Source organism: Drosophila eugracilis, unplaced genomic scaffold (genome assembly GCF_018153835.1).
Source record: "Drosophila eugracilis isolate 14026-0451.02 unplaced genomic scaffold, ASM1815383v1 contig_124, whole genome shotgun sequence".
Lineage (NCBI taxonomy): Eukaryota > Metazoa > Arthropoda > Insecta > Diptera > Drosophilidae > Drosophila > Drosophila eugracilis.
The window spans coordinates 1318159-1345719 of NW_024572029.1; the positions used below are offsets into that span (position 1 = coordinate 1318159).

A 27561-nucleotide genomic window follows, 5' to 3' on the forward strand; every position below is an offset into this window, starting at 1 on the left:
GCATACATACGTACGTACGTACGTACTATATAAGGAGTGCAGAAAGTGAAGGCAAAATGGCAGGATGCAGGATATAGAAATTGCAGCTTGCATACTAAAATGCATTTTTGAGATGCACTGAAGAAAAAAACCAGAAAGGATTTACTAAGTTACAGAGTTTGATTGGGATTTATCTAAAATATTTTACCAAAAATATGTTACCAAAAGTTAAAAACGAAAAGAGCTCACAAATTTACTTGAGCTGCTCTGAAATATTTCTTTCAGTGTCCACCCTTAACTCCACTCTGACCTCTGTCAGCGAAAACTCCTTACATATGCATGCGAGTGCGTCCTGGCTGGACAAACTCGATATGCATCGTGGAACCCGGCGTCTCGGTGAATTATTTAAATAAATGCTGGATGCTGGCTGCTGGCTGCTGGATGCTGGGACAAAGATCAAGCGCCAGTTTTTTATCATTGCTCGCTCTAACTCATCTGCATTGCCAGAACCAGGACCTCATCCACAGGACCTTTCCCCTTTTCCACTCATCTCTCCTACTGCTTGTTAGTGGTGCTTCAGCTAAACGATGGTAATTTGTGGAGACAGGAATGAAGATATGGGAAACGGTCCAAAAAATAGCATTTAGAGCCAAAAGGAACGAACAGATTTTAAAGAAAATATTCCAAAGTGAGGAATGTTATTAATACTTCTATCCTGACTTAATTACAGGGATTTTAATTTCTTAAAAAAGACCAACTCATCATCATGATTTCCTTGGAAAATATTCGCATAAGCCATATAAGGACTACAGAGATTCCTGCACACTTCATGCCCAAGCTTGCCATAAAAATATCTTGCATTTTTGCAGTCACATCCATTCGCTGTCCAGAAATGAAGACGTCGGAAGTTGTCCTTGGGGACGTGGAAAAGGGCGGTTAAAAAGTGCTGAAGGGTGAAAGGGGTCTGGAACTTATCGCATACAATGCGCATTAGCAGTGTCTACATGAGTCCCCATCAAGTTATTTCCATCCTGTCCCGAGGACGGCTGTTGCATATTTCAAGGGGTTTTGCCCACATTTCTCCCTGTTTGTCATCTCGTTTTTGAGACGCTTGAGTCCGTTTTGTCATGGCTGGAGCGCTCCCTTTACGCTGGAGAATAAATTTAAAAATCAGATGTCGGCTTAGGAAATTGGAATTGCTCAACCATTCTATGAACTGAAATTTAACAAGAATGCTTTAACAAGAAACCAAAAGCAGTTTTAAGGCTGGATATTGAGAATAAATAAATATATATATATATAAATATATAAATTTCTTAAAGTCCAAACAAACTTGTATTAAGTTTAAAACATTTAAAAACGAGAACTTCATCAAATTAAAAAAAATTTGAAAATACCGCGGACTATGTGTCCCTGCTAATCAGCGGGTGAAGAAACCCGCTAAATGTGGATGGTATACCAGCTTGGCTTGGATGATCTATCGATATGAATACTCTTGCAGTCTTTGCCCATCCCTAGTTTATTTTGGCAAACAAAATGACAAGCCCTGTGCGTAAAATTTGTTAAAGAAAAACCAATCTTGCGATCCTTGTAAGTGACCAAAAATGTTCTTACAGGCCGGATCGAGTGGGTCAGGGGGCAGTGGCAGTAGCAGCAATGGTGATGTGGGCAGCAACTCTGAGGAGACGCGACGCATTTGGGTAGGAAATCTGGACTCACGGATAACCGAGTAAGTTGTGGTCGGAAAAATGCCGTGAAATCCAAAGGTGCTAATAGTCCTTTTTGCATTACCCATTATCGGTTTCAACTCCTCAAACTGATGCAAAAATGCGGCGCCATCGAGAAGTTTGACATGCTGTTCCACAAGGGCGGTCCCATGGTGGGACAATCCCGCGGCTACGCTTTCGTTACCTTCGCTCAGGTTGGTACAATGGTTATTGCTTGTTAGGATTGGTTGTATAAGGTGCAGGAGTTGCATAACCAGGAGTGAAATGTCATAGTTCTTGTACTATTTGGTCTTCTGTTGCTTGAAGAGGCAATAAGTGGGTGACTTAAGAACCCCTTACATCGCATTTATTTTTGGTATTCCAAAGTGTCTATACTATGAATCATCTATATATGTACATCATTGTATAGAGATATACCAATAATTGGCTTTAAAGGAAAGAGAAATGCATAAATTTAGACCAGAACTGCTCCTACGACTTTGACAACCTTCCTCTAGCACTTTTTTCCAACCAGCTAACCCATCTCCATCCCCTTCAGAACGAAGGAGCCACCAATGCATTGCTGAAGCTAGATGGAACCAGTGTGGGAAATCGCTCAATAGCCGTTCGTTTGGCCAAAAACATAAAATATGTAAGAAAAACCAAAGATTTCGATTCTTTGTCCCCAAGGAATCTCTCTTTACTGCTTATCAATCTAAACAAACATCTCGACGTTTATGATGCAGGATGATTTGCAAAAGCCAAAGCCACGCCTTGAGATACCAGCCTTAGGAACCGGAAAACGCGAGGAGAAGATCAGCAAAACTGAAGCCATACGTGCCATTGAGGCCAAACTGAAAGTGCTAGAACGTCAGACGGACGACAATCTTGAGCTGAATAATGGCGGCAGAGGTGAGGCCAATGTGCCTTTCATTCAGCGCTATCAGTTCAATAAGGATCGGGACGGATTGCAGCGCTACGGCAAGTCCTCGGCTCCATATCATCGACAGCAGCGACCCAAGCGGCGCTAGCCTCTTAGACTCCGAATTCGACTTCGCCACCGTCTCACCCATTTAGCCTGTAAACAAACATCTTTAGTACTTAGGGCGCTACCTCAGCAGACGAGCCTTGTGCAGGTGTAATTTTTACAATTAATTTATTAAAAAAAAGAGAAAAGGAACAATTAGAATCAAGGCGGACATCTATTTGGGTGCGAATATGAACTTGCCACGCATATGCTCGGGCAGCGGGAACGTTCCGGGACAAGAAACCTGGCCGGGAATCTCGCAGATGCAGTGCCTGTCGCATCCGTAACCAAAATTTGCAGGGTTATCCTTACTCTCCTTGAGGCGCGCCTCCGCATCCAATTGTTCGCTGGAAATGGGAAATGTTTTTTGTTAATTAGAAGAACATAAACATATTTGAATATTCCATGCCAAAGTACAGAGTGAACAAAGCCTTTTAGTAGTAAACCCAGTAGTATCAGGGAGAAACTATAGAATATTCGTGTTTGGAATGAACAACAGATCATATCGATCAAATTTCTCCCCTTTATAAGTAGTAGATATTAAATAGGACTTTATCAAACTAACAACACTAGACTCCTACAAAGGCCACTTGGAACATATTTGAAATATATATATAATCCTCGATATATACAATCTGAAGCCATGTAACTACCTAGAACCAAATGTAAATGATACAATTTCACGTTTTTACAACATAAACATGGCCATCCATGTTCGGACTAATTTGTAACAATACAAAAACTAACAAATATAAAGCCTTTTTAACAATAATTAACGCTTGTTGTAATCAACAAAAAGGCATAGATTCTAGCAATTATCAACGCACAAGTTTGTCAAAAACACATAATCTTGGATTAGTTAATGCAATCCGACAATATCGTAAGGTTTCAAGGACTTTGGAGCTAGCATTGTTAAAGTTCAGGATTGACAGAAGGAGAATTCTCGAGATAACATTTTGTACTTTATAAATCAATAAACTAACAAACACCGACTATCAAACAATGAAAAACGTGGAACTAATGACTAAAATCTTGGGATAAATACTCACCGGGTCTTGCCCACCACCTGGATAAGATGCTCGATGATGTCGTCCCGTTTCTTGCCATCGACATCTATCAGCATGTCACGTCCATCATCGAAATAGCAGCGGACGAAAGGCGAAGGCGTCATGTTCTTCAGGGTGATCACCTGCACTTCGGGATTCTTGAACTGGATCTGTGGGATGTTCCAGAACACAAAGTCTCTGTGGGAATGTGAGTTATAACTAGATATCAATGGAATATATCCCATAACTCACCTCGCTCCCGCGTGATGATCACCAAATGTGTTGTAGTTTACGCTAAATATGCGCACTTTGTCTTTTAGTACCAGCTTGCCGGCATTCAGATAGTTCAGGGTACGGCGGATGGGCTCACGGCCCTTCATGAAAGGCATGGCGGAGTTTTAATTCAAATAACTTTCGGAAAATAAAAGTAAATCTTATTAACAAGCGGTTGCTTGTGTAATGCAAAACAGCTGATGGAGCAGTGTCACCACATGCCGGGAATGGGAAGCCGTACTATCGATAGGAATTTGAGAATATTTCCGCAGTACCATCGATAGGAATGTGAGAATGTTTCCACCGTACTTTCCACTTATAGAAATATATATATACTTCCTTTTACACATTTTAAATGTCTATGGTTGGACTTTCAATTGTGGAAAAAACACTGAAGATAAAGAACCTTAAATAATAAAAGTGAAACCTAATATAATTTTCGATTGTGTACCAGTGGAGACCTCCGGCTTCGATTATTTTCCCTCTATCGCATATCGATAAATCGAACAGCACTGGCAGCTACGCTGTTTACCTTTTAAACTTTAATTTGCAATTGAAGTTTTTGAAATTAAGAAATGGAAATAACACTGGCATTGATAAAGCCGCACGTGCTAAGGAATACCTATGCGATGCAACAAATCCGGGCCCTGATATCTAAGAACTTTACGGTCCTCGACCAGAAGGAGGTTTGCGTAACAAAAGAACTTTCGGAGCGGTTCTATGCGGAGCACCAGGGAAAATTCTTCTACCACCGACTTACCAGCTTTATGAACAGGTTGGTGGGAACCTAGTGACTTGGAGTTATGTACACAGATATTAGATAGCAATATCTTTGTATAATATCAATAATCGCGGCAATTTCTAAACTTTGTCATGTAAGGGATCTTATAGCAAGCTTTTAGCTGTAACAAAATCCCGCCAAAGATATGCCGGCCAAATTCTTGCATTGCCTTAAATAATATTACAATATATTAAAAAAAATCATAAATGATCTAAAAAAATACATAAAAATCTCCCCCAGTGGTCCCTGCTATGCGCTGATCCTCCAGTCCGAAGCCTGCATCCAGAAGTGGCGAAGTCTCTTAGGTCCCACCAAGGTGTTCCGTGCCGTTTATAGTGAACCCGATTGCATCCGAGCGTTGTACGGTCTATCCGATACCCGTAATGCCTGCCATGGATCAGATAGTGAGGCATCTGCGCTACGTGAGATCAGTATCTTGTTTCCGGAGTTTGACGTTGGTATAAGGAACCAACAGGCGAAGAAGGAGGCGTAGCTGGGGATTAAATTCGATCCTTGAAAAAGTCAGATAAAGAAGCATTTTCTTCTGGATACTGGAGAATTCTATAAGATACAAGAAAAATCCTTACAAGGTTGTTAAAAAGGAGTAACTAAATATGCCCTGATTGGCTAGCTTTATGGTTTTCTTAAAGGCTTTAGGATCTGAGCTGCCATAATTAGTAAAAGGGAACATGTTAAAGAGACATTAGAAGCTTTTCTTATATGCAATCCATGTTGATACCTCAAGACCAAAGAAGACAAAATATAAAAAAATAATGTCAGAAAACATTGCATTAAATAAATTAGTATAAAGAACTGCTTAGGTATAAAGGTCTAAAATCAGGACAATAATCCAGAATGCCTACCGAAAGAGTTAATCAAAAGTTATTTGCTTGTAGAGGTAGAAAAAATGGAATAAAATAAGCATTTTAAAAAGCATTAACTACTGTTGAGCAGTTTATATTAAGCAATAAATGGCTAAGCCAATTCTTAATTTTATAGATTAAACTGCAGCCTGTTATTGAATATGTTAAATTAAAAAAAATGTATATACCACAAATCTCTGCTTTGTTAGTGAGGAAATAATTCCATCCTATCTTTGGTTATAATTTTCTAGCGAAATTGAGTTTAAGAATCTGATATAATACCCAATCAGCTTTCTATTTTAATTACGTTTACTAAACTTTCTTAGATGTTTTTTAAAAACTTTGTTTTCATTTCGTCAATTTCTATCCCATCTATTATTCTATCAAAACTTGACAATAAAAAACCATAGTAACTGATGAGTTTTAATATAATAACCATTTAGCTTCTTGTTTTTCTTGTATTTCTCATTCCATAAAGATCCATGCTGGTTGTGTTTCAAAAACTTTATTTTTATTTCGTCAATTTCTGGTTTACATAATACAATTCTTTTGCTTACTAGGTGGTAGGTACATGTATAGATAGAGATTTTCGATTTGTTCTGGTTACCGTTTTTAGCTCATTGTAAATAGTTGGTAATAAAATTATAAAATTTATAAACTTAACAAATTATATAAATATATATATTTATGTGTGTTCTGTAGTTTCTATTTTTTCTTCCTATAAATAGGTAAAGATATAAATGTTTTTCTTTTCCATTTTGTATATCGGTTCAGACATATAGCAAGAAATTTATTAAAAAAAAAACAGAGATATATATTTTAGTAAAACAAAAAAAGGAGAAATATTTTGTAAATTCTTGTATTTTGTTTGCAGCTCTGCGCGAGCGAGACGGCAACTGCATCTGCTGTCTTTTTCTAACTCGTGTACGACAACGACGTCGAGTACACTTTACCGAAAATCGAAAAACATTACAAAAAAAAATCCGAGAAAAAAATATTTAGGATATTCTAATAATAATAATTATAGAAGTGTATAACCGTCTCTCTCTAAATCTAGTTGTAGTTTCTGTTTTTTGGTTGCAACGATTTGTCAAGGCAGACAGCAAGTCACAAAAAAATATGTATTTAACAAGTTTATCCATAATAGTATAGTATTTACGTTTGCTTTCCTTTCTTTTCTTTTCTTTTCTTTACGTTTTTTCTATTTTTTTGTTTGCATTTTCTTTTTGCTCAGTGTTTGTTTTCTTTACCTTATATTTTTTTTTTATTTTTTTTTTTTTTTTGGTATCAATTACAAATCTTTAATGCCTATTTTTGCAGTCCTACGAATTTCACACGCGATCCCCCGACCGCCAGGTGGCGCATTTGTCGCACTAAGTTAGAAACATTCAGTTTGGGATGTTTGTTTTTAAGCTTTTTGTCCTTGTTTGTTGTTGTTTTCATTTTTGCATTATTATCATTATCCTCGCTCTCCATCTCCATCTCCATCTCACACACATATACATATATAATATATATAAATATTGCTATTCCAGCCGATCTCTAGATCGTTAAACTCGTATATAATGTTAAACGCCAACGGAAAAATGTAAATTAGAAACCAAACAAGGATAAAACCTGAAAGCCCTGCGGCGAGTGTTGTTGGTAGGTGGGTACTGTACGGTTTTGGTGGTGTCTTTCGATTCCTGGCGGCACTGTACTCAAACCTCAGCCCATCATGATCATGCATCATAATGATCAGTCCCTAGATATAATACGTGGTATTTATATAGGGCGGGGGATGGGCTGCTGCACTTCTAACCGCTTGGCAAAGATATTTCTCGACTGTTCAAGTGTGTGTTTGTGTTTCTTCTTTTGGTTTCTGTCATTTGTCTTGATCTTTTAATTAATAGAACACAAAAATATATGTATATATAGATTTGTTTTTGCTTTTGTTTTGGTTTTTGTTGTTTGTATAAACGTACGTACACATCAACTATGCAACTTGGCCTATGCGCGCTACATAAGGATACACATGATGTATCGCGACACTAAATATCTGTATATATATCCATATATAATCTTTGAATATAACCAGCTCATAGCATAAAAAGACTATTTCAAATAGTTTTTCTAGTTTATCTCTAGCACTACTTTGTCAACGACAACGTCAGTATATCAATATAGGTTGCTGTCCCTAACACTTCCATTTCGATCTCTTAACTTGGCCTATATATCAGTAACTCAACCATTTTGTATCCTGTCTATATATCCTCCTCGTTTGTATAGTTAATTAAGTGAATGTATTTGCTTCTCTTCCGAGTTCTTCGAGTTTTCCACGTTGACCCCCCAAACTATAACTTGAGCACTTTCTGGGGGGTCTTCATTACTCGAACATGGCCATCGATGAGGTGGGCACCACCTCCAACAGCAGCTGGAAGAAGAGTGTCACCTTGTCTGTAAGGGGAGGGGATAGGATATGATCATGATTAGATATTGAAGATTATAGGGAGAGTGAAGAGGAGACTTACTCATAAATCTCGGTGTCATTCCGAGCTTAACGAACGGCACGTAGAAGATCAGGCCCGCAAAGATGAAGAGCAGGGCATAGAGATACTCAACGCGCGGTGTCTCGAATATGGGTGCCGCCACGAGATACACGGAGATGACCAAGACCACAACGGGAATGATGATCGGCACTTTGTAGGGCCGGGGGTAGTTGGGCTTGGTATAGCGCATCACGATCAGGGCCAGCATCGCTCCGCCGTAGAATATCCAGGCGGTGAAGCTGAAGAAATCAATCAGCGAATCAATCGTGCCATGGAGCACCATTGCCGAGGCAATCAGCGACTGGAGACGGACGGGGTATATATATATATATAATACGCACAGAGAAAGATACAGAGAAAGTGGGAAGAGTTTTGTTTAGAACAAGGATTGCGGATCATAACACGGGCAAAGGGTTTAGCAAACAAATCATATATAGATGTGGGAGATTCAAACTTAACAAAACAGGAAAAGTATTTGGATAGCACATTCCGATTTTAGTTAGATATTCAAACTAATCTTTGGGATTGTTATTATGTGGCTTGTAAAGCAAAAACTACTTGGGGAGGAATCCCCATTACTAGTAAAGATACTTACGTGGAATATCAGCCCCGGGGCGGGTGTAAGACGACGCACATGGACATAGGAGAGGATGTCCAGCAGGTGACCCTCTCGACTGGCCGCAAAGCAAAGTCTGTAAGGGAAACATTATTTATGTATGATATTTCCTTATGAGCTTGTACAAGAATGCAGACCTATAAAAGTCTATTCTTAACTAAGTACCAAAATTTAATGGTCTTCTCTTAGAATTATGGGTACCTTTCTCTTGATTTTTACAGAAAAATTATAGCTCATTCTAACGAAATCTAGTTATAGTCAAGATTTTTAAATCAGACATACTTTTATGATCTCAAAATATTTCGAAATGTAATTTCTTTTTAAGCATTAGATGGCCGATGATGATGCTTTTTAGATACGACTACTATTTTTAGCTGAAATTTTCCTAGTTTATACTACAATTCTAAGCTAAAACTTCCTTAGCTCCTATTACTCTTACTACTTCTTACCGTCCAGCTGCAAAGAGCGTGCCATTGGCACTTCCAAACGTGCTGATGGTGACGCTGAGTGGCATCAGCCAGGCCAACGCTCCCAAGATGCGATTGCCAAAGGTGACGGCCACTGCCTCCGATTCGATCATCTCCTGTGGCGACATGGCCGCCAGATAGGAGATGTTGATCAGAGCATAGCAGAGCGTGACCAGCGGTATACCGATGATGATAGAACGTGGCAGATTTTTGCTGGGATTCTTGATCTCTTCGGTGACATAGTTCAGGTTATTCCAGCCATCGTATGCCCATAGGCCTGTGTAAAAGGCCGTAGCGATGGCGCCCACATTCGGCATTGGGCCATTAAATGCATTCGACAGGTGCTGCGTGTTGCCCTGCATTAGTTTCCAGGCTCCGCCGCAGATCACGACCACCACAGCCACCAGTTTGGCGGCGGTGAAAACGTTCTGCACGGCCATACCCAGGTTGACGCTGTAGCAGTTCACAAACAGAATCATCACTATAACAGAGGGGGCAAGCATTAGTTATTTGTAATTCTCAGAAGGGAAGTCATGTCCTTACCAATTGCCACCAGGGCGACCATCTTGACCACGCCCCTGGGCGGATCGCATTCCGTCACAAAGGCCTCAACGGCGTACTGTGCAAATGATAAGCATATTATAGCCATTTGAGATGGCTTCAACACCAAAGTCGATACCCATGAGAACAGAAACGCCGGCGCCGGTCCATAGGCATCCATAAAGTAGGCCCATTCCGCCCCCGACGATGTGTTCATCGTGCCAAGTTCAGCATATGCCAGAGCGCCTGAAAGTAGGCAAAACGGTTTCATAATTAGATTTCAATTTCGAAATTAAGTTATATATTTCTATCGGGAAAAATGAGTTAGCGGGCAAGAAAATGACATATTTTCTTAAGAAATATTTTTCGCTGAGTGCACGACGAAGCATCGCACTGGGAGGTGTGAGATTCCGCGAAAGTTTTTGGCCCCTTGCCAGCCGTGCAACAAGTTGTGATGAGTGCAGGGTCGGATTTTGGGATTTGGCCATTTGGCGGCGATTAAAAGTGGGTCACTTGCACGTGTACATCGGACATTGGGCATGAGGGGTGAACGGCGAGGGATGTTATGTTCAAGTTACTTACCCAGCAGAGAGAGCACGCCACAGGCAAGCCAGATTATAAAGCTAACTCCAACGGAACCAGTGCGAACCAGTAAACCGGAGGGTGACACAAAAATTCCAGACCCTAAAAGATACAAAATAAAAGAGAAATATATATAGATAAAAATACATAGATAAAGATATATAGATATATATATAGGTAAACCGTTTTACACGGCACAGCTGCGGTTAAAAGAAGAAACAGCTGATTAGGGTCCTCTCCACATTGTTTTTCCCTCCATTCGCGTATGCTAATGAGGGGGTGGCGGTTGAGGGAGATAGCATGGTCTATATAGAATATATGAGGGGGTGTTTGCAGACGTCATCAGTGGGCGAAAGAAACTTTCGCGCGAAAGCTTCGACCACGCGGCGAATGCGCAAATACCGGTAAATAGCGGTATTTCATATTTTTGCCGAAAATTTCCAAGAACTCTCTTCGGGTGCGAAATGTTGGGTTTGGTGGACTGGACGGACATCTCCGAAAAAGGAAAGACGTGCAACAATTTTTGGTAACGTGCCACAACTGGCGCCATTGCCTAAGGTCAAAGTGCAGTAGCGATAACAGTTAGCTATTCGTGTCATAAATATGTAATACGGCTCCGTGTTCCGATTCTCATTTTTATAACGAGTACAGTGGCGGGCAAGTTGGTGGGGATAAGTTGGATGAAAAGGATGTTTTGCTGTGGGAAAGTAACTGGCACTTATTAAGGAGTTTATTTTTTACGGAATTTTCCTTATTTTTTAGATTTTTTATTAAAATATATTAAGAAAAATGAACTCTTAAATAAGTTTATTAATGGTTTTTAAGAATTAAACATTGAAGAATCGTTTGAAAGACATTCCAATTGCTTAAATGTCGGACATTTTTTATAAGTTTTCTAAGGAATATCTCCAAAAACGAAGTAATATTACTTTGACTGACCACCACTGTATTCTCCACTTTCACTAGACCGCCCTTTTCCGCCCCCTCAAAAATATGCCTGGAAATTGGCCTTAATCCACGCAATTCCATCGCATTCACCCACCACCCCACCTGCCGCCTCTTTGCCACTTTCATTCTGACGCCGATTGCGTATCTATATATCTATACACTCTGACACCCACAGTCAGACATATATATACTCTTATATATATATACATAAACTGAGGCTAAAGCTGTGTCTATATATCTAAATTTATGCGTACGTATTTTTGGCCATGCGCGCCTCCAATCTCAACCAAAAAAAAAAACAAAAAGGAAGGAAAAAAACATCAAACCGAATGTGAAAATGTGCCTCAATATTTTCCAACGACTCCCAGAACCCAGAGATAGAGAGCGAGAGAGTGAGAGCAAGGGAGGGAGGAATGATGTATTAAAAAACAGGAACGAAGAGCAAGCATTTGACACAATCTAAGGAAAATTGTGGATGCTCGTGTTATTTTCTTGGGAACATTTTTGGCTACATTCCTGGCTCATGTTTTATGCATTTGTTTTTCTGATTATTTTGGTCAAGGGAGAAGAGCATCTCCCAATGGCCTTTACACTCACCTATCATAGTTCCAACAATTAAAGCCACCCCACTGAAGAGGCCCAGCCTGTAATAAGAAGAAAAAAGGAAAGGATTAAATATGGGGAGCTAGACAAGCTTGTGATTATATTTAGGTCAAGGTTGGGCTTAGTTTGGGAAAATTATGATGGCTTAAATGGCTTTAAATTTCTTAATTAAGATAGAAAAAATACTTTGACAGTGTCTCTATTCCGAAAGTTAAAACATTTCTTCTTATTCTTTATAAAAAAGTAAAGCTATCAAGCTTGCTTGATCTTAAAAATGTCTAAATTAAACCCCTAAATCATGATTTCATCATTCAAATCTTTAAGCTTAAGTCAAATGTCGATAAATATTGGTTGTTAGATGGCAAAAATAGCTACGCGAAGTTGTTAATTTCGAGGGAGTTGAGTAAATCATTTAATTGGCAGGAATGTGTTAAAATTAAGTCAAGTGGATGGCGGCGCGTGTTTTGAGCCAAGTAAATAGAAAATGTTTACGTCTACACTGGAAATATATTCGTTATACGGTTAAGGGTTGAAGTTAAAAGTATAATCTTCTTTTTCGACTTGAAATTTGTAAGGTAAATAAGGAAATGTTTTCTTTTCGTAGGCTAGATGGTTTCTACTTCAAGCCGCTTACTTTTAAATCGAATATTTAGTTTATGTTTTATTTTAACTTTATATGAAAAGAAAAGTGTCTGTAAAAGTTATTAAAAAGTCATCATTTAAAATGGTTAATAAATTAGATCTTGTAAAAATCTTAACTTCTGACCTAGACATAGCCTTGAAAGTCTTCGCAACTCTTTCTTAAAACTAAGATATATGAGATGCAGAAAGATAAGTCAGTCAATCATTACCTTCTCTCGAGGTGAACAACGTGGTTCTGCGTTGAGCCATTCCTCTCCAGCGGCTTCCGCATCCGCCCGGTCCCTGATGAGTCGGTCTCTGGCGCTTCGGGCCCTTCTGTCCCAAGAGACCCATTGGCGCACATGGTCCCGTTGGTCGTTGCTTTTGTTGGCACATTATGTCCTGCAAGACCAGCATATTAAGATCATCAACATCACACCGAAGGATCACAAGTCGCCAGACGGATCGAAAAAAAGAGAGAGCAGAACACATTGATTAGCATTTTGGAAAAGAACTTTGATCACCATAAAAAAAAATGTATAGAAAATTCGTTTTGATTTTCCTCATTCACCGGATGGCTTATATCGAAACGACCGCACAGTTTTCTTCTCTGTGTAGATGGTTTTTATGAATGAACCTATAACACACACACACAGAGTACACACTAGTACACACACACACACCTCTGTTATTATCTGTTGAATTATTTTTGCATGCGTTCTTTTGCAAGCAAAATAGTTGTGATATTTTATCGCGCATGGCATGGACGGATAACAAGTTGCTAAAATTATTTCGCCGCGAATTTCAGCTCTCAGCGAATACGTCTATATATGAATATATTTCTATATATATATATATATATATATTTTCAAAGATATATATATAAAAATGTTCTTAAAACAAGAGCGATCCAAAAAAATAGTAACGCAGTGGGCGGCGATTCGCAGGCAACTGTTCGCATCCCATTTGGCGGCGGCGTCAAATAGTCCGCCCGGCGAAAGCTTTCCGCCGAGCGAGTAGTCGGGTGGCAGACGAATGGCAGACGACCGTTAGCCGAGTGTCCGGAAAAACAGCCGATGGGGCGAAAAAACAAAAAAAAAAGAAACGACCGGCGGATGGGAGAATAATTTAACCACTTTCTCCAAACGAGATTCGCTTTGAGATGTTCTCTGGGTTTTGGGTTAGGAAGGGTACAGCCAGTTTGTAGCTTAGATATATCAATATATATATATATATATATATATATATATTTGTATTTGGAGGATAATAATAGTAGCCAGTAAAACGTCTTGAAGTAACTGCTTTCTGTGGGCGGCTTAGAGTATCATGTTTATGGAGAGATTGGTAATAATAATGGCTAAGGTTAAGGTTACAGTCTCTGGTCTATGGAAATTATGGAGTTTCTTCTCTGGAAAGATAACCTTTTTGTAGAAGTTTAAGTTTGAAGGGTAGAGTATTTAGTTATTCTAGTTAGAAAGATGGGTTTTCTTTTAAAATGTTTATAAGATTTTATATCCTTAATGAGGAGGCTAAAGAAACTCCTATTAAAAATATCCCAAAATTCTAACTTGAAAAGAAAAACAATTCCAATCCACCCTACTTATATACCACCTCAGTAAAATTTCTTCAGTGTTGTTTAAGAATTTTTGTCTTTCGTTTTTCCCATTGCTGACTACGTGACACACTGCGTATGTATAGAAGTCCTCCTCCTTCCGACTGATTTATGCAATTTGCCGAGACTGTCGTCGTTGTCGTATGGTTCTTCTTCTATATTTTATATTTTGATTATAGAATTGTCAAGGTGAAGGCATCACACATCCTCCGCTCGCTCTCTAGATCACTCTGGCGTCTCTCTGCCGATCTTGCCACAGCCTATTTATAAACTTTGCATAAAAATTTCAAATTGAATTAGTCGGCTAATTCCCTGGCGACGTCAGAAGGTTGTGCTTCTCGCCCAATAGAGATCAGAATCTGAATCTGAATCTGAATCTGAATGTGCAATATAGCAGCAAGTAGTAGCATCTCAGTAGCCGCCTCCATTCATCGGCTTCTCTCAATTAATTGTTGGTTGCGCATTTCATTTGCCTCAATTGGCCGCTTATTAATGGTCATGTGCTGTGACTCCCTTGGCCACACTTTCACATATATATATATAGATATATAACATATTACTCCCCATCAGAAAGTCTGGCTACGTCACTGGATCTTTGGGTTCTCGCCCACGAGGCGTTTGAGAATTTCATCAGCCCACCACTGATTTGTACATATGTACGTCTTTACCCTCTATGTACATTCATGGTTCCAAAGTTCTCTCACTATTCCAACTGGACGGACTTGCCCCCAAAAATCGTATATGTACTAAAGATAGTGTGTTGGACAAATAGATATCTGCACGAGCATAAATATTGTACGTATATCCCAGAGATTTGGATACACACGCCGTATAGCGCCTACGTATGCAGTCATACAGCTTGGTCAAGCAATTAGCATCGATTTGGGTTTTAATTATTTGGAGATTTCTTAAAAGATAGAATTTCTTGCTTTAAAATATTCTTAATATCTCTGGAGATAGAAGTTTCCTTTAAGAGGATATATGGCGTATGCTTAACATGGGTTACGTATATGTAATAGTTAGGCGTATGATTAATATGGATTAAGTATACGTAATAATGTGGCGTATGCTAAATATGGGTTAAGTATACGTAATGATGAGGCGTATGCTTAATATGGGTTACGTATACGTAATAGTTAGGCGTATGATTAATATAGGCTACGTATACGTTTGTGAGGCGTATGCTTAATATGGGTAAAGTATACGTAATGGTGAGGCGTATGCTTAATATGGGTTACGTATACGTAATAGCGAGGCGTATCCTTAATATGTGTTAAGTATACGTAATAATTTGGCGTATGCTTAATATGGGTTAAGTATACGAGGTGTGTTCAAAAAGTAAGGTGACTTTTCAAATTTCTCGGGCAACATATTTTCGATTATCGTTTTTTTTGTTTTGTTATATTGGTACACTCTTCCCTAACATCTGTACCAAGTTTCAATGGAACATCCTCTTTTGTTTGGTTGTGAGAGGCGTAAAGTTACAAGTTGTTTTGCGAGCTCGGCGATTTTTTGCTATCGAAAAATATGGATCAAAGGATTTGCATCAAATTTTGTGTAAAAAATAAAATTAAGTGCTCTGAAACACTTGAAATGTTGACAGTGGCATACGGTGAAACTGTTCTGAGTAAAAAAAATGTGTACAAGTGGTACAAACTCTTCCAAGATGGCCGGGAAGATGCCAATGACCAGCCTCGCTCTGGACGCCCAAGCACGTCAACAACTGATGAAAACGTTCAAGCAGTGACGAAAATTGTTTTGGAAAATCGTCGAATCACTATCAGAGAAGTTGCTGAAGATGTCGGTATATCGCTTGGCTCGTGCCATGAAATTTTTCAAACGTTTTGGGTATGAGTCGTGTGTCAGCGAAGTTTGTTCCGAAATTGCTGAATTTTGAGCAAAAGAACCGTCGCATGAGCATCGCTCAAGAGCTGTTGAATGACGTCAACGACGACCCAGATTTACTCAAAAGGGTCATAACTGGTGACGAATCATGGGTATATGGTTATGATATCGAAACCAAAGCCCAATCGTCCCAATGGAAGAGCCCAGACGAGCCAAGACCGAAAAAAGCAAAAAATCGCCGAGCTCGCAAAATAACTTGTAACTTTACGCCTCTCACAACCAAACAAAAGAGGATGTTCCATTGAAACTTGGTACAGATGTTAGGGAAGAGTGTACCAATATAACAAAACAAAAAAAACGATAATCGAAAATATGTTGCCCGAGAAATTTGAAAAGTCACCTTACTTTTTGAACACACCTCGTACGTAATGATGAGGCGTATGCTTGATATGGGTTAAGTATACGTAATAATGAGGCGTATGCTTAATATGAATTACGTATACGTAATAGTAAGGCGTATGCTTAATATGGGTTAAGTATACGTAATTATTAGGAGTATACTTAACATGGGTTAAGTATACATAGAATAAGGCGTATGCTTAATATGTGTTAAGTATACGTAATAATTTGGCGTATGCTTAATATGGTTTAAGTATACGTAATAATTAGGCGTATGCTTAATATGGTTTACGTATACGTAATAGTAAGGCGTATGCTTAATATGGGCTACGTATACGTTACAGTCATGCGTATGCTTGATAGTGAGGCGTATGCTTAATACGGGTTACGTATACGATTTAGTGAGGCGTATGCTTAATACAGGTTACGTATACGTGCGGATATATAAGAACTCATTTAACATCTCTAAGTTTCATTATTATTATTTTTATTGCTTTCAACTAAATCGATTTAATTTTCCTCCCTGAACAGAACTATTAGTTTGCCTGCAAGTGTACGTATAAAAATAAATAATATACGTCTGTACACAGACTCTTCATATATATATATGTGTGCAGGCACATAAACATAAATAAACGATTCCTACGTTAAGCTCTTGGTCAGCGATTCAGCTTCGCGCCAGCCAGCTTCTTCTTTCGCGGCCTTTTTTTTCTCAATGTATTTTCTGTCATAAAAGTCACGCGGCCTGTGAGCATTTTTCTTCGTTTTTTTTTCTCATTTCATTTATTTTTTTTTGTATATTTTTTTTATTGATCGTGTAGCAAAGGGGGCGTGGCAGAGGCGGGTCGGTTAGATTACTTTTCGAGATATTTTTGCAAGTCAACAAGTGTCTCGAATGGGCTGTTGCACATTGGCAAAGGGCTGGGACGTAGGGTAAAGCTATAATCTGATCGATCAGTGAGTCAATATATCAGTTTTTGTTATTCATGCATATGAGCACGTAGTGTAGGCAGTCATGTTTAAATGGAAACACTTATGAAGTGTTTTAGGTTCTCAATAAAATTATCTTTAAGTATCGATTTATCAATGATAATCATGGGAAATCTATAACGTCATGTTATCTTTTTAGTTAAAGGAAGATAATTAGAGGTAAATGGCTTTATAATAACTTTGATAATTCACAGGATTGGGAAATAAGTTAAAGAAATATTACTCATACACAGTGTGGTGCCATCAGGCTTAAAAAATACTCTTCTTTTATGGATATTCTCCTATTATATATTCTCCTATATTCATATATTCATGTTGCATAAGGCTTAGCTTTCAATTTCCTTTTTCCGATGATTAAACTAAACCTTCTCTAGACCCTTTACATCTACATTGTAACTTAATTACTGATATTTTCCTTAAGTTAACAAAAACAATAACCACTTGACAACCAGCCAGTGGTAGTGACGTCACAAGCGTAATGGTCAATTAAAAAGTAACACGAGCCAGACTCAAAATCCCCCTCTCCTCTTTCTGATCACCCAAAGCTGTTGAAAGAGTTTCTTGCGCAGTTTTATTAAAGCAAAATGTGATTCTCATTCGTCTTGACAGGCATTCGGCACCACAGACTTGAATGGCCGCATAAAAATTACAAATGCAATGGGATTCCTATAGTAAGCTTTGGGAAATGGCAAAACGGCTTAGTTTCCGATTGATAATTCTTTAGAAATATGAAAATATAGATGTTACGATGAATATAAGACTCAGATTGATTTTATTTCAATATGAAACAAACAAGAAGTGTGATTTCTAGAGCTTTATGGCTTAGATATCGCTTTATGATTTGCTTTCTGATAATCAAATAACAGTTCATTGAAAGCCTTTCTGTACCACACAGTTACCACTGTACTTAGTCTCAGCCGGCTAGAACCTACGCCCAGCGTTGCACGTAGACTCTGCGCCTAATGGTGTGCGGATGTGCGATATATCTTCGTATTTTCAGGGTTCGAACATTGTTTGGGCTTGTCGGCTGATTTTCGCTAATTATTTAGACACTCTAAAGCAGAATGCAAAAAAACTAAAGATATTAGAGTAGATAACAGCGTCGGCTGACGTGCTAAAGAGGGGCATTCGGAAATCGTCGACTTTCGATGGGAAAACAGTAAAAAAAATTATAAAAAACTTATCACTATCGGTTAGTATTTATATCAGACTGACTTCCCATAGCTTCATTATGGGTAATTAATCATTTTTTCGGCATAGGTACTTGTATGATCTTATGACTTTTGATAATGGAAATGAGAAATTAAACTTCAATTTTAATAACACGTTAAGATATACTCGTAAATCTAATGATCTTTCAAAAATCTTTTTAAATTACTTAAATTTGTATACCTTAATCTTTATCTTTAGATAAACGTTAATAGAACATTTCTTGCCTCGGAATTAAGTCTATCTATAGACTAGATAACGTAAACACAATTCCATTCCCTCTGACTATTGTTTAAATAACGCGGTGTTTACCCTACTTTTTAGTAAGTTCAGCTAATAAACTGGCCTCCAAACTTGTCATAGATACACATTTCAAAATGTATTTATTTGGTTTTGCTAATATTTTCTTCAAGTGCATAAACTTGAGCGGGGGGTAGGAAGGGAGGCCAACGTCATCAGAGGTACCAAAATGACTAATAATCACGCGCTGTGGGCCAAAGAAAAGCTGCTGCTACGTGCAAATCAGTATTTGAAATATGCAAAAGCTCGGCGGGGGAAGTTCATGCATCTTAATTGGCCGTCGGCCAAATAAAAACGATTTTCCTCTGCTTCGGCCACCGTCTCTAGGTTGCTTTCGTAAATATTTAAATATTTTCAGTTAATTTAGTTGCGGGCGTCGCGTCAGAAATTCTTGAAACGAAATAATCGGACAGGGGAGCAAGGACAAGCTCTCTTTTCTCTTGATCCTTACCAAAAGTCTTTGAATTTGAAAACATATATGTAAAAAGCCATGAACTTGTTACCAAGCTAATGCATGTGGCTTGTATCTATTTATATTTGATATAAATTTGATTAAAATTAGTCATCGCTGAGGGATTTTACTAACAAAAACTATATTTAAAACAAGAAATAGAAGGTGGTTTTGCTTCTTTTTTGGTTCTTATTTTGATTACTTTGAAAATGTTTTGCAAATAATAACAAATTTCTCAGATTCTTTTTTAAAAAAAGAACAATATTTGTTATTGAAATGAAATCTTTTTGATATCAGCAAATCACAAAACCAATTGAAAAGCAAATATTTTCAGTAAAATGAACTTTTCATATCATCTTCATGTTTACAAATAAGCCATTCATACCCATTTTCCTATCATTTTTCATTGGCAGCATTGTTTTTCACGAGCTGCTCTTTCAATTTAATGAAAACTTATTTGTATTTTTCATTTCTTCGAATCTAATTCATAATATTTGTTTACTTTTTAACTTGGTTGCTAATTAAACGAATCGGGAAAGAAGTTTTGTCTGCTTGTGTCGCAAATTCGTTTGTGCTAATTAGAAGAGAATTGATGATTGATTGATTGATCGACTGGAGGGATCGAATATGTCCGCGCTTCACCTTTGACACTCTGTTTTGACCAACCAGGTCTCTCTCTGCCCCTCTATATCCCCTCTCAACTGAATCAATCAAAGAACTTGGTTACAAGTGTTAGCTTAACCCTCGACTGACACGCGAGCCACAAATGCTACCGAAATAAACCACTCCACATTCGCTTAATTGATTTGTTCTGTATAGATATCGATAGACAGGCGGCCCGAGTCCCGGGTCCCGAGTCCCGAGTTCCAAGTCCCGACAAAAGTGTCAATGGCCCAGTCCCGAGACCCAGTCCCAAGTCCATGTCCAAAATTCTGTCAATTCTGTGTTGGCCACTTTTCATAACCAGAGCAGTGGGTCCACACGTAACCGCAACTCACGAACTGGAAAGGTAATTTGAGAATATTTCACTTTCGTTTTGTTTTTTTTTTTTTTTTTTTTGTGTTTCATTCTTAATCGCAGACCGTGAAAGTTGTGCTGATAATTCGAGTGCGAACCAGTTGCAATCTAATTGATATTTAATCTGCCCTTAATTTGATTTTATTGCTAACCGGTTATAAACCAAATATGAGTGGTTAGTTTCTATTATTTAAGGCAAATAACCAGATTATGCTTGTTAGGGTACCCTGGGGGGTTATTTTAGGTATCAGGTTATAGCAAGTTTATGATTTGGTAACTTTATAGTGCAGTATAAGTTCATTTTATAGTAGAATTTTTAAGAAGTTCGAGATATTAGTTCTTATATTGGTATACTTCTAGAACTATATAATGCTATTATTGTAAAAACTTTTCTTTCTAAGTTTCTGTTTTTGATTTTATATCTTAAAAGTCAAATCATATTGACTGACTTCACTGAATTCACCCCATAAAATAGCTATTCTAAGGTTTTCATGATATATTTTCCTGTTCGTGATATCCCTTTCCGCATAAACATCCCAAAGCGTTTATGAAATGCTATTATTTCAATATGTGGTTTTGTGCTCCATTTGCGTCAGGCATGGCCCACCTCTGCCACCTCCTCCTGTCCCCGTTACTCCCGTTACTCACACCACCTCCTCCATATTGCTTTATTGGATGCTGTCGAAATGTTGTTCGCCCTCCTCTTAATTGAAATGTATCGTTTGTCGTTTAACGTTGCTCGACGTTCCCCCTCTCTGACTGCTCTTCCCCTCGTCATCCTTAGATTTTTGTTAATTGAGATTCCGTTGGGAAGGAGAAGGGAACAGAGGGGGGCGGTTGTCTGGGCGGAAGAACGACAAAGTCAATGTCAAGGCGAGCCATGCACTTAAGGCAAGTGGGTGGCAGGGAGGGTGTGTCGCCACAAAAAGTGTTGAAAGCATTTTACTACATTTAACTAACAGCTTAAGAACAAAACGGGAAACTGCTAAACATTTATATTTAACACCTAACAAGCGTTCTTCATTTTCAAAAGTTCCATTAAATAATATTGGATACTAAGTATTGCATACTTTCTGGCGACCTTCTGTGACGTATTTCCAAGAAGCCAACTAAAAATAGTCGCAATACCTTGCCAATCGATATGAAATTTCGTATTTAGGTGGGTTTTACAATAAACAAGATTTTAGAAATATTTATCTAGCAAAGTTTTGACAGCTTTAGTAGTAGTTTTAACCTTATAGCACACCTTTTTTGTAAACGTCAACTTGTCATTGTCATAACTGCTATTGTTAGCCATAATAATTGTGACAAATACACACATAGAGCAAACTCACTGGACTGTTAATTTGTGGAGCCAATAGCACCTTGACATTGTCAACAGTCAAGGCGAACGAAGGTCATTGGAAAGTGTCGGGCCATTGGGCAAAGGGCAAGCTGAAAATGTGAAGTAAAAATATTGATTTCTTCTTGGAAATCACTAATGAGAAAAGTAAGTTTTGCATATAATACAGATCATTGAAGCTTAATTTGAAAAAAGAACAGAAAACTTCCTCGTTTTTTGAAAGAGTTTTAAACAGAAGCTTTTGGTCATCTTAGTAGGGACACGAACCCATGTACGTTGTTGCTGAATAAGATCTTTAAATTGGAGAAATCAGGAGGGGGGATTTGGAATATAAACGAGAGATATGTTTGGGATCTGTATTTGCCATGTACACATACATATATATTCCCATGTCCAAACACACAACAGTCCCCGTTCTCAGTTCTAATTTGTAGCCCCTTTTAAGTCCCCGGGCAGATGATCTTGTGCTAATCAGTTTCGCTATCTTTCCGCTGCCATTTGTTATGGCAATCGGCAATATTCTACAGTACCATGCTGTTTGTTGTTGCCTTCTCTCTGTGTTGGCATATCAATTTAACTCAATTGATTTTTAATTGACTCGTGACGCGGCGTCGACGTCGACTATGACGCTAATGATCGGCCGTAATAATTACAAAGCCATAAATTCATTTGGACGACACGACGACACGAGTGCCATGGCAGCTGAGAGAGAATATTAGATAAATTTTATTTCGTTATGTGCAAGGCGATTGTAAAATATAAAGCTACATTGGGAAAAAGAGTTATCTTAATCAGCTTAAATTTTATAATTTTAGCAAAGAAACTCTGGAAAAGCAATTGCTAATGGCTGTGAAAGAAAATCATTTGATAAACTAGCTATGTAGTGTAGGGAAAGATAATATGCAAATTGATTGGAAAAACGATTCTAAAAATACCAACAAACAGCTGCACTCGGAAAAACACGCGGTACTGCTTACGTTTCCTTTTGATTCTCGATTAGGTTATCTCTTATGCATGGTGGAAACTACGGCACATGTCCATGGGAATTGAAAATTGAAAATTTGAAAATCAGAAATAGCTGCGGCAGCTGAGAAAAAGAAAGAAGACAGAAATTTCTGCCTGCCTCTGGCTCATGCAAGCTTAATACTTAATGGTGAAATACAACAAAATTCTGGCTTCTCCAAGCTGTTTTAAGGGGACTTATAGGGTTAGAGTGAGGAGAAATACACACCACACCAGACAGATGGAGAAGGAAAAAAGAGGAGCAAGTGGGAGGTTTGTTAGAGGACGAAAGAGGACCACTTCGAGGCATTGAACTCATTTTTCCCAGCGCCATTCTCTGGCGCCATTCAATTATTTGTAAGCTGAGCAAGGACACGCACACAGCAGTACCTACGAGGATACACACACACACACACACACACACGCATATATATATGTTTGTATTTTCATCACGGAACTTTTGTTTGTGGGCGGGCTATGAATTTTAGAGGCTCGTCGCTTTTCCTCACTCCTTACACTGTGTTTACCCGCTTTTATACCCTAAAAATGAACAAGGTTTAGTGACTCTTGACTTGGTTTTGTGGTTTATATACTATTTGGTAGTATTACTTTCTGGAAAGTAGTACTAAACCTCCTTGATTCTTGATAATTTGACACATTAGATGAGATGTTTTGATCGTTCCATCACATTTATAAGAAAGGATTGGGTTTAAAAGAAGGCAATGATATATATTCCCTTAGAGTTCTTAATACATTCTGTATATTAGATCTTAGCTTACATTTCGTACAATATCTTTCTGTTTTCAAGCTCCTTTCCCACAACCTACGTAAACAAAACGCCTTTCTGCCTGCACTAAGACCTTCAGAATGGAATTAAAAATTTAATTAAAAAAAGTGTTTATCCTTGCCAAAGCAGGGAACTTAATGATTCAAACATTTTGTGCAAACTTCTGCCGCTTTTCTCATCAAATATATGAAATTTTTATAGGCGCCCAGTGTCGACGGCTGACGCTGACATCCAAAAGCGGTCCACGTGTCGTTTTTCTCAATTTGTGTGTGTTTGTGTGTGTGTTTCTGTGGGGCACGCCCCTTGTTTTGAGGAGGCCAGGCAGGGGCTGAGCAGAGCGGCTAGCCACCTGTTTTTATGGCACCCCCGCACTTACGCAATGGATGCCGGCTGCTCCTGGTGACGTTGCCAGCTGCTCATGTACAACCATGGATATATGTATGTGGAATATATATATACTATATAGTCTTTTATGGAGGATATTTATGTGGCTTGACTCTGGGCCAAAAATAGCTCAAAAGTAGGGAAACGGAAACCGTTATTCTGCGGTGGAAAAGCTCTCTGTATAGACGACGCCTGCGCTGTTGATGATGTCCTTGCCAGGACATCTCGCTGCCGCTGATAACAATACGCGCAAGCTGCGTTATCGCCGCGCGAACTTTCTCTGTGAAAATCCTCTTGCTGTGATTTCTGAGCGCCGCTTCAGCGTCGTAAAAGTTTTGTGGCAGCTGGGGAATTTGGCCACCGCAAAAATATGTAGCACACTTTTGAGGGGGACGACTGTCGTCGTTGGAAAAAGGCTCTTCTCCAGTCCCAAGGACTTGGTCTGCCATCTGCCATCTGCCACCCGCACTCGCCTTCATAGCTGCTCTCGGCAAATGACAAAGCCAAGGACAATGCGTGAGCACAATGGCGAAATTCTTAGCCCTGGCCCCCAAAATTCTGTAATGGCAATGATGGTGGTCGGTCCCCCTTCTGCACATCTTCAAATGAAATCAGCTAACTGCGTCGTTGCTTGAAGCTTAAAAACATGAGATCACTGAGAGAAAAGGTTTTACATTTCGTGTAGAAACTTAATAATATGTGGGTCCATGATCATTAGCCTTTATTCAAGAACCTTAAGCGATGGATTAACCAGAAAACATCAAAAAGAGGTTCCATATAGACTATATCGCTTGCCTCATAGTTGGACGCCTTTTTAATAGTCTTCTTTCTTGGTTAAAATCCCAGACGTGACTCTTCTATTTTAGAATTTAATTACACAAAGTACATTTTTGTACGTCTTATAAAATCATAACACTAAGCACTTTTCCTATCATTTTTCTTTATAAAACACGTGGAATGAATTTCTCCGCTTCGTTAAGGAGGCTGGGCGGGTCCGAGGGGTGGTACTTGGACAGCCCCCACACTCAGTGGATTGCACAAGCAAATCCGAATTTGTGGATCTACGAGAGCTGAGGGGACAGGCAAGCACTGGGCGGGCGGCACATCTCTGCCGCTCTCTAAGTGTGATTAATGACAAAAGTTAAAAATTATTAGCTAAATGCATCAGATCATCAGCCGCAAACTATTTTTGCCTGTGCACAATAAACGGGGCAAGTATCTCAATTGGCCTGCAGTCCGTATAGTAGATGCCACAAACAATGTGTTCAAGATACGAAATGTGAAGCAATCTATGGTGGGATGTATGAAAGGAAAAGTAATGTTTCGGGAATTGTAAGAAAGGGGATTACTTCGAGATATCAAACCGGTTCTTTTTTAAGGAAAAATGACTTGAATTGAGTTCTAGAAGTCGTAGTTAGTGTAGCTGATTAGTATTCCTCACTAGAAAGTTGAGTTATTTGCTAGTTTAGCTTGTAGTTACTGCAGAATTAAGATGGATTTTCCATCTGAAACTCTCAAAGAAACATTTTCAATTTTCCAATTTCCAATTTCACTTCATAAAGATCCTCCTAAACTTTTCCAGTGTCCAACATGTTGTGGCCAAATTATGTCAAGTACAAATTGCAGTCACGCCAACTACGCAGCCAACCGCCCAACCAGTAAAGTCCGCCCACGCACTAAAGAATTCCACCCCTTCCAAGCGCATTGCCTTGACTTTGTCCTTGAAACGCTTGACTGCAACTTTGGGGGCTTTGAGGGCTTCCGGCTGGTAAAGAGAATCTCGGCTCGGTACAGAGCTTACTTTCCATTTTAAAAAAGCCGGCTTAACGACTACATAATTAAGCCTTTTTTCTGGGGGTGAAACCACTGAGTAATGCCAAGGTAGCGCCTAAAAATAGGCAACACCTGTCTACACCGAATGCCGAATGGCGAAAATGCGAGCATAGAAATTGGGAATCTATCTATGTATCTATGTGTAAGTGTTGGGAAACATAGATATATCTACGATTGTGGGTTGGGGTACAGTCGACACCCACTGATAAGCAACCCCCGGCAGCTTTTAACGATTGCGTAACTGGCAATGAAAAGGGCCGGAGGTGAATCGAAGGGTGGCCAAGTTTTAGCCATCGTTAAAATTGCTTTTAGGGACAATAACATAAACACAACCTTTTGCAAATGAAAGTGAAATGGCACGAAACTCGTATAGTTAGTAATTGGTAATATCGAAGTAGATAAGTTTGACCCTGCTGAAAGATATTACCATAGAGATATGTTGTTTATGGTTAACAAAAGGGTGAAGATATATCCTTAGGTTGCTGGAACTATTATGATATGTTCTGGCTAAGAGCTTTCATAGTGAGATCACTGATAACATTTTATATTTTACCCTAAACATGATAGAAGACTGTCAAGACTAATAAATACTATCTGAATTTCGTATCACAGCATAGCTATGGATATCAAGTTCCTACTTAATATCTGCAGACATGAAATCTATCTACTCTTTCAATCTACTATCTTATCGAAAAGTGTTTATAGATTAATGCAGCCCAATAAATCAATGAATTCACTTTCAATCGTCTGTCTAGTTCCCACATAAATCATTGAATGACTGAAGGTTTGTTTTCAGTATGCGAATCACTAAGTTCTGTGGAGGGTTTATTAGTAAATGTTCTTTAAGAACTTAATTCTAAAGTTTGTCACTGAAAAAAAATGAACTTTTCCTCTAACTAAAACCCGCACTGGCAAAAATAACTAATGTCAATCAACGAAAGTCGATATTTTAAGTTCCTCTTGAATATTTTATCAAAACACGTGTCTATCTTGAGGCTAAAAGTCTTTATAGATTGTCCATTTGATAAGTTATTTGAGTGGAATTACGAAGGCTTTCTTGGAGAGAGAAAGAGGCTTCCAAGGGATTTTCTTTGCTGGGTGGGTGTGTCACAGTTTTTGTTGTTCTTTTCTGTTGCATCTTTTATGAACTTGGCTTTTCGGTTTTTGGCTGATTAGAACAGCTGTTCTGCTGCAATCATGCACAGACAAGCACACTAACGCCCTAGCACACACACACACACAGACACATACACACACACACACACAGAGACCGTTAGCCGGTCAGTAATTTACCGTTTTTCTTTTTGTCATTTTGCACATGCGCATGCGCGTCACACACCAAAAATTCACACGAAAAAAAAGATAGTAGAAAAAAAAGCACGCACACCTGCCATCACATGCTGCAACTCGAGCAATTTGTGTTTGCCCGCTCACTTAGCACCGCAGACGGCCAAGAAAAAAAAAGACCCACGAGATGGTATGGAAATAATGCGAATAATCATCACTAATTGGCGACAATAAAACGGCAGCAACAGAAGAAAAAAAGAGGAATAACGGTGAAAAAGCGTACGATAACGATAACTCACCATTGGCGTGAATATGATTTGTGTTGTTTGGTTGGACATGCTGATACATGACTTGCTACAGTGCGCCAATGTCGTCACTTTCATGTCACTTTAAACACTGCGAGAGAATGAAAGCGTCGCCCTGCGGCTCTGCGTATTTATAAGGCACCGGGAATCGGAATGAATGTGTATCGGCATGATGGGTATATCGGTATCGGAATCTCACCGTGCCTTCTACTGCTGCT

General features: G+C 38.8%; 4 protein-coding genes across 7 annotated transcripts; 2 read left to right on the top strand and 2 right to left on the bottom strand.

Moving 5' to 3' along the window:
* Positions 1-1486: 1486 nt before the first annotated feature.
* Positions 1487-2874, top strand: LOC108102965 (probable RNA-binding protein 18). 2 transcript variants are annotated; one of them, XM_017208265.1, is made up of 5 exons: positions 1487-1527; positions 1596-1708; positions 1780-1900; positions 2245-2337; positions 2432-2874. In XM_017208265.1, the coding sequence occupies exons 1-5, from the start codon at positions 1516-1518 to the stop codon at positions 2714-2716; spliced, it is 624 nt and encodes a 207-aa protein (XP_017063754.1). In that variant the 5' UTR covers positions 1487-1515; the 3' UTR covers positions 2717-2874. The 2 variants fall into 2 exon arrangements, with proteins under 2 accessions (XP_017063754.1, XP_017063755.1); XM_017208266.1 differs by lacking the exon at positions 1487-1527 and having other exon boundaries at positions 1621-1708; positions 1826-1900.
* On the bottom strand, positions 2825-4248 carry LOC108102966 (probable 28S ribosomal protein S25, mitochondrial). Its single transcript, XM_017208267.1, has 3 exons — positions 4011-4248; positions 3762-3956; positions 2825-3059 (listed from the first exon to the last, which is right to left on the bottom strand). Exons 1-3 carry the CDS (start codon positions 4145-4147, stop codon positions 2888-2890), a joined length of 504 nt encoding a protein of 167 aa, XP_017063756.1. The 5' UTR covers positions 4148-4248; the 3' UTR covers positions 2825-2887.
* A 269-nt stretch (positions 4249-4517) lies between these two features.
* Positions 4518-5817, top strand: LOC108102967 (nucleoside diphosphate kinase 6). Its single transcript, XM_017208268.2, has 2 exons — positions 4518-4806; positions 5053-5817. The coding sequence occupies exons 1-2, from the start codon at positions 4607-4609 to the stop codon at positions 5303-5305; spliced, it is 453 nt and encodes a 150-aa protein (XP_017063757.1). The 5' UTR covers positions 4518-4606; the 3' UTR covers positions 5306-5817.
* A 347-nt stretch (positions 5818-6164) lies between these two features.
* Positions 6165-27449, bottom strand: LOC108102964 (b(0,+)-type amino acid transporter 1). 3 transcript variants are annotated; one of them, XM_017208263.2, is made up of 9 exons: positions 27338-27448; positions 12811-12982; positions 11954-12000; positions 10409-10510; positions 9830-10072; positions 9269-9767; positions 8799-8895; positions 8186-8504; positions 6165-8111 (listed from the first exon to the last, which is right to left on the bottom strand). In XM_017208263.2, the coding sequence occupies exons 1-9, from the start codon at positions 27384-27386 to the stop codon at positions 8041-8043; spliced, it is 1599 nt and encodes a 532-aa protein (XP_017063752.1). In that variant the 5' UTR covers positions 27387-27448; the 3' UTR covers positions 6165-8040. The 3 variants fall into 3 exon arrangements, with proteins under 3 accessions (XP_017063752.1, XP_017063751.1, XP_017063753.1); XM_017208262.2 differs by lacking the exon at positions 27338-27448 and adding an exon at positions 13264-13508; XM_017208264.1 differs by lacking the exon at positions 6165-8111 and having other exon boundaries at positions 8272-8442; positions 27338-27449.
* Positions 27450-27561: the final 112 nt, after the last annotated feature.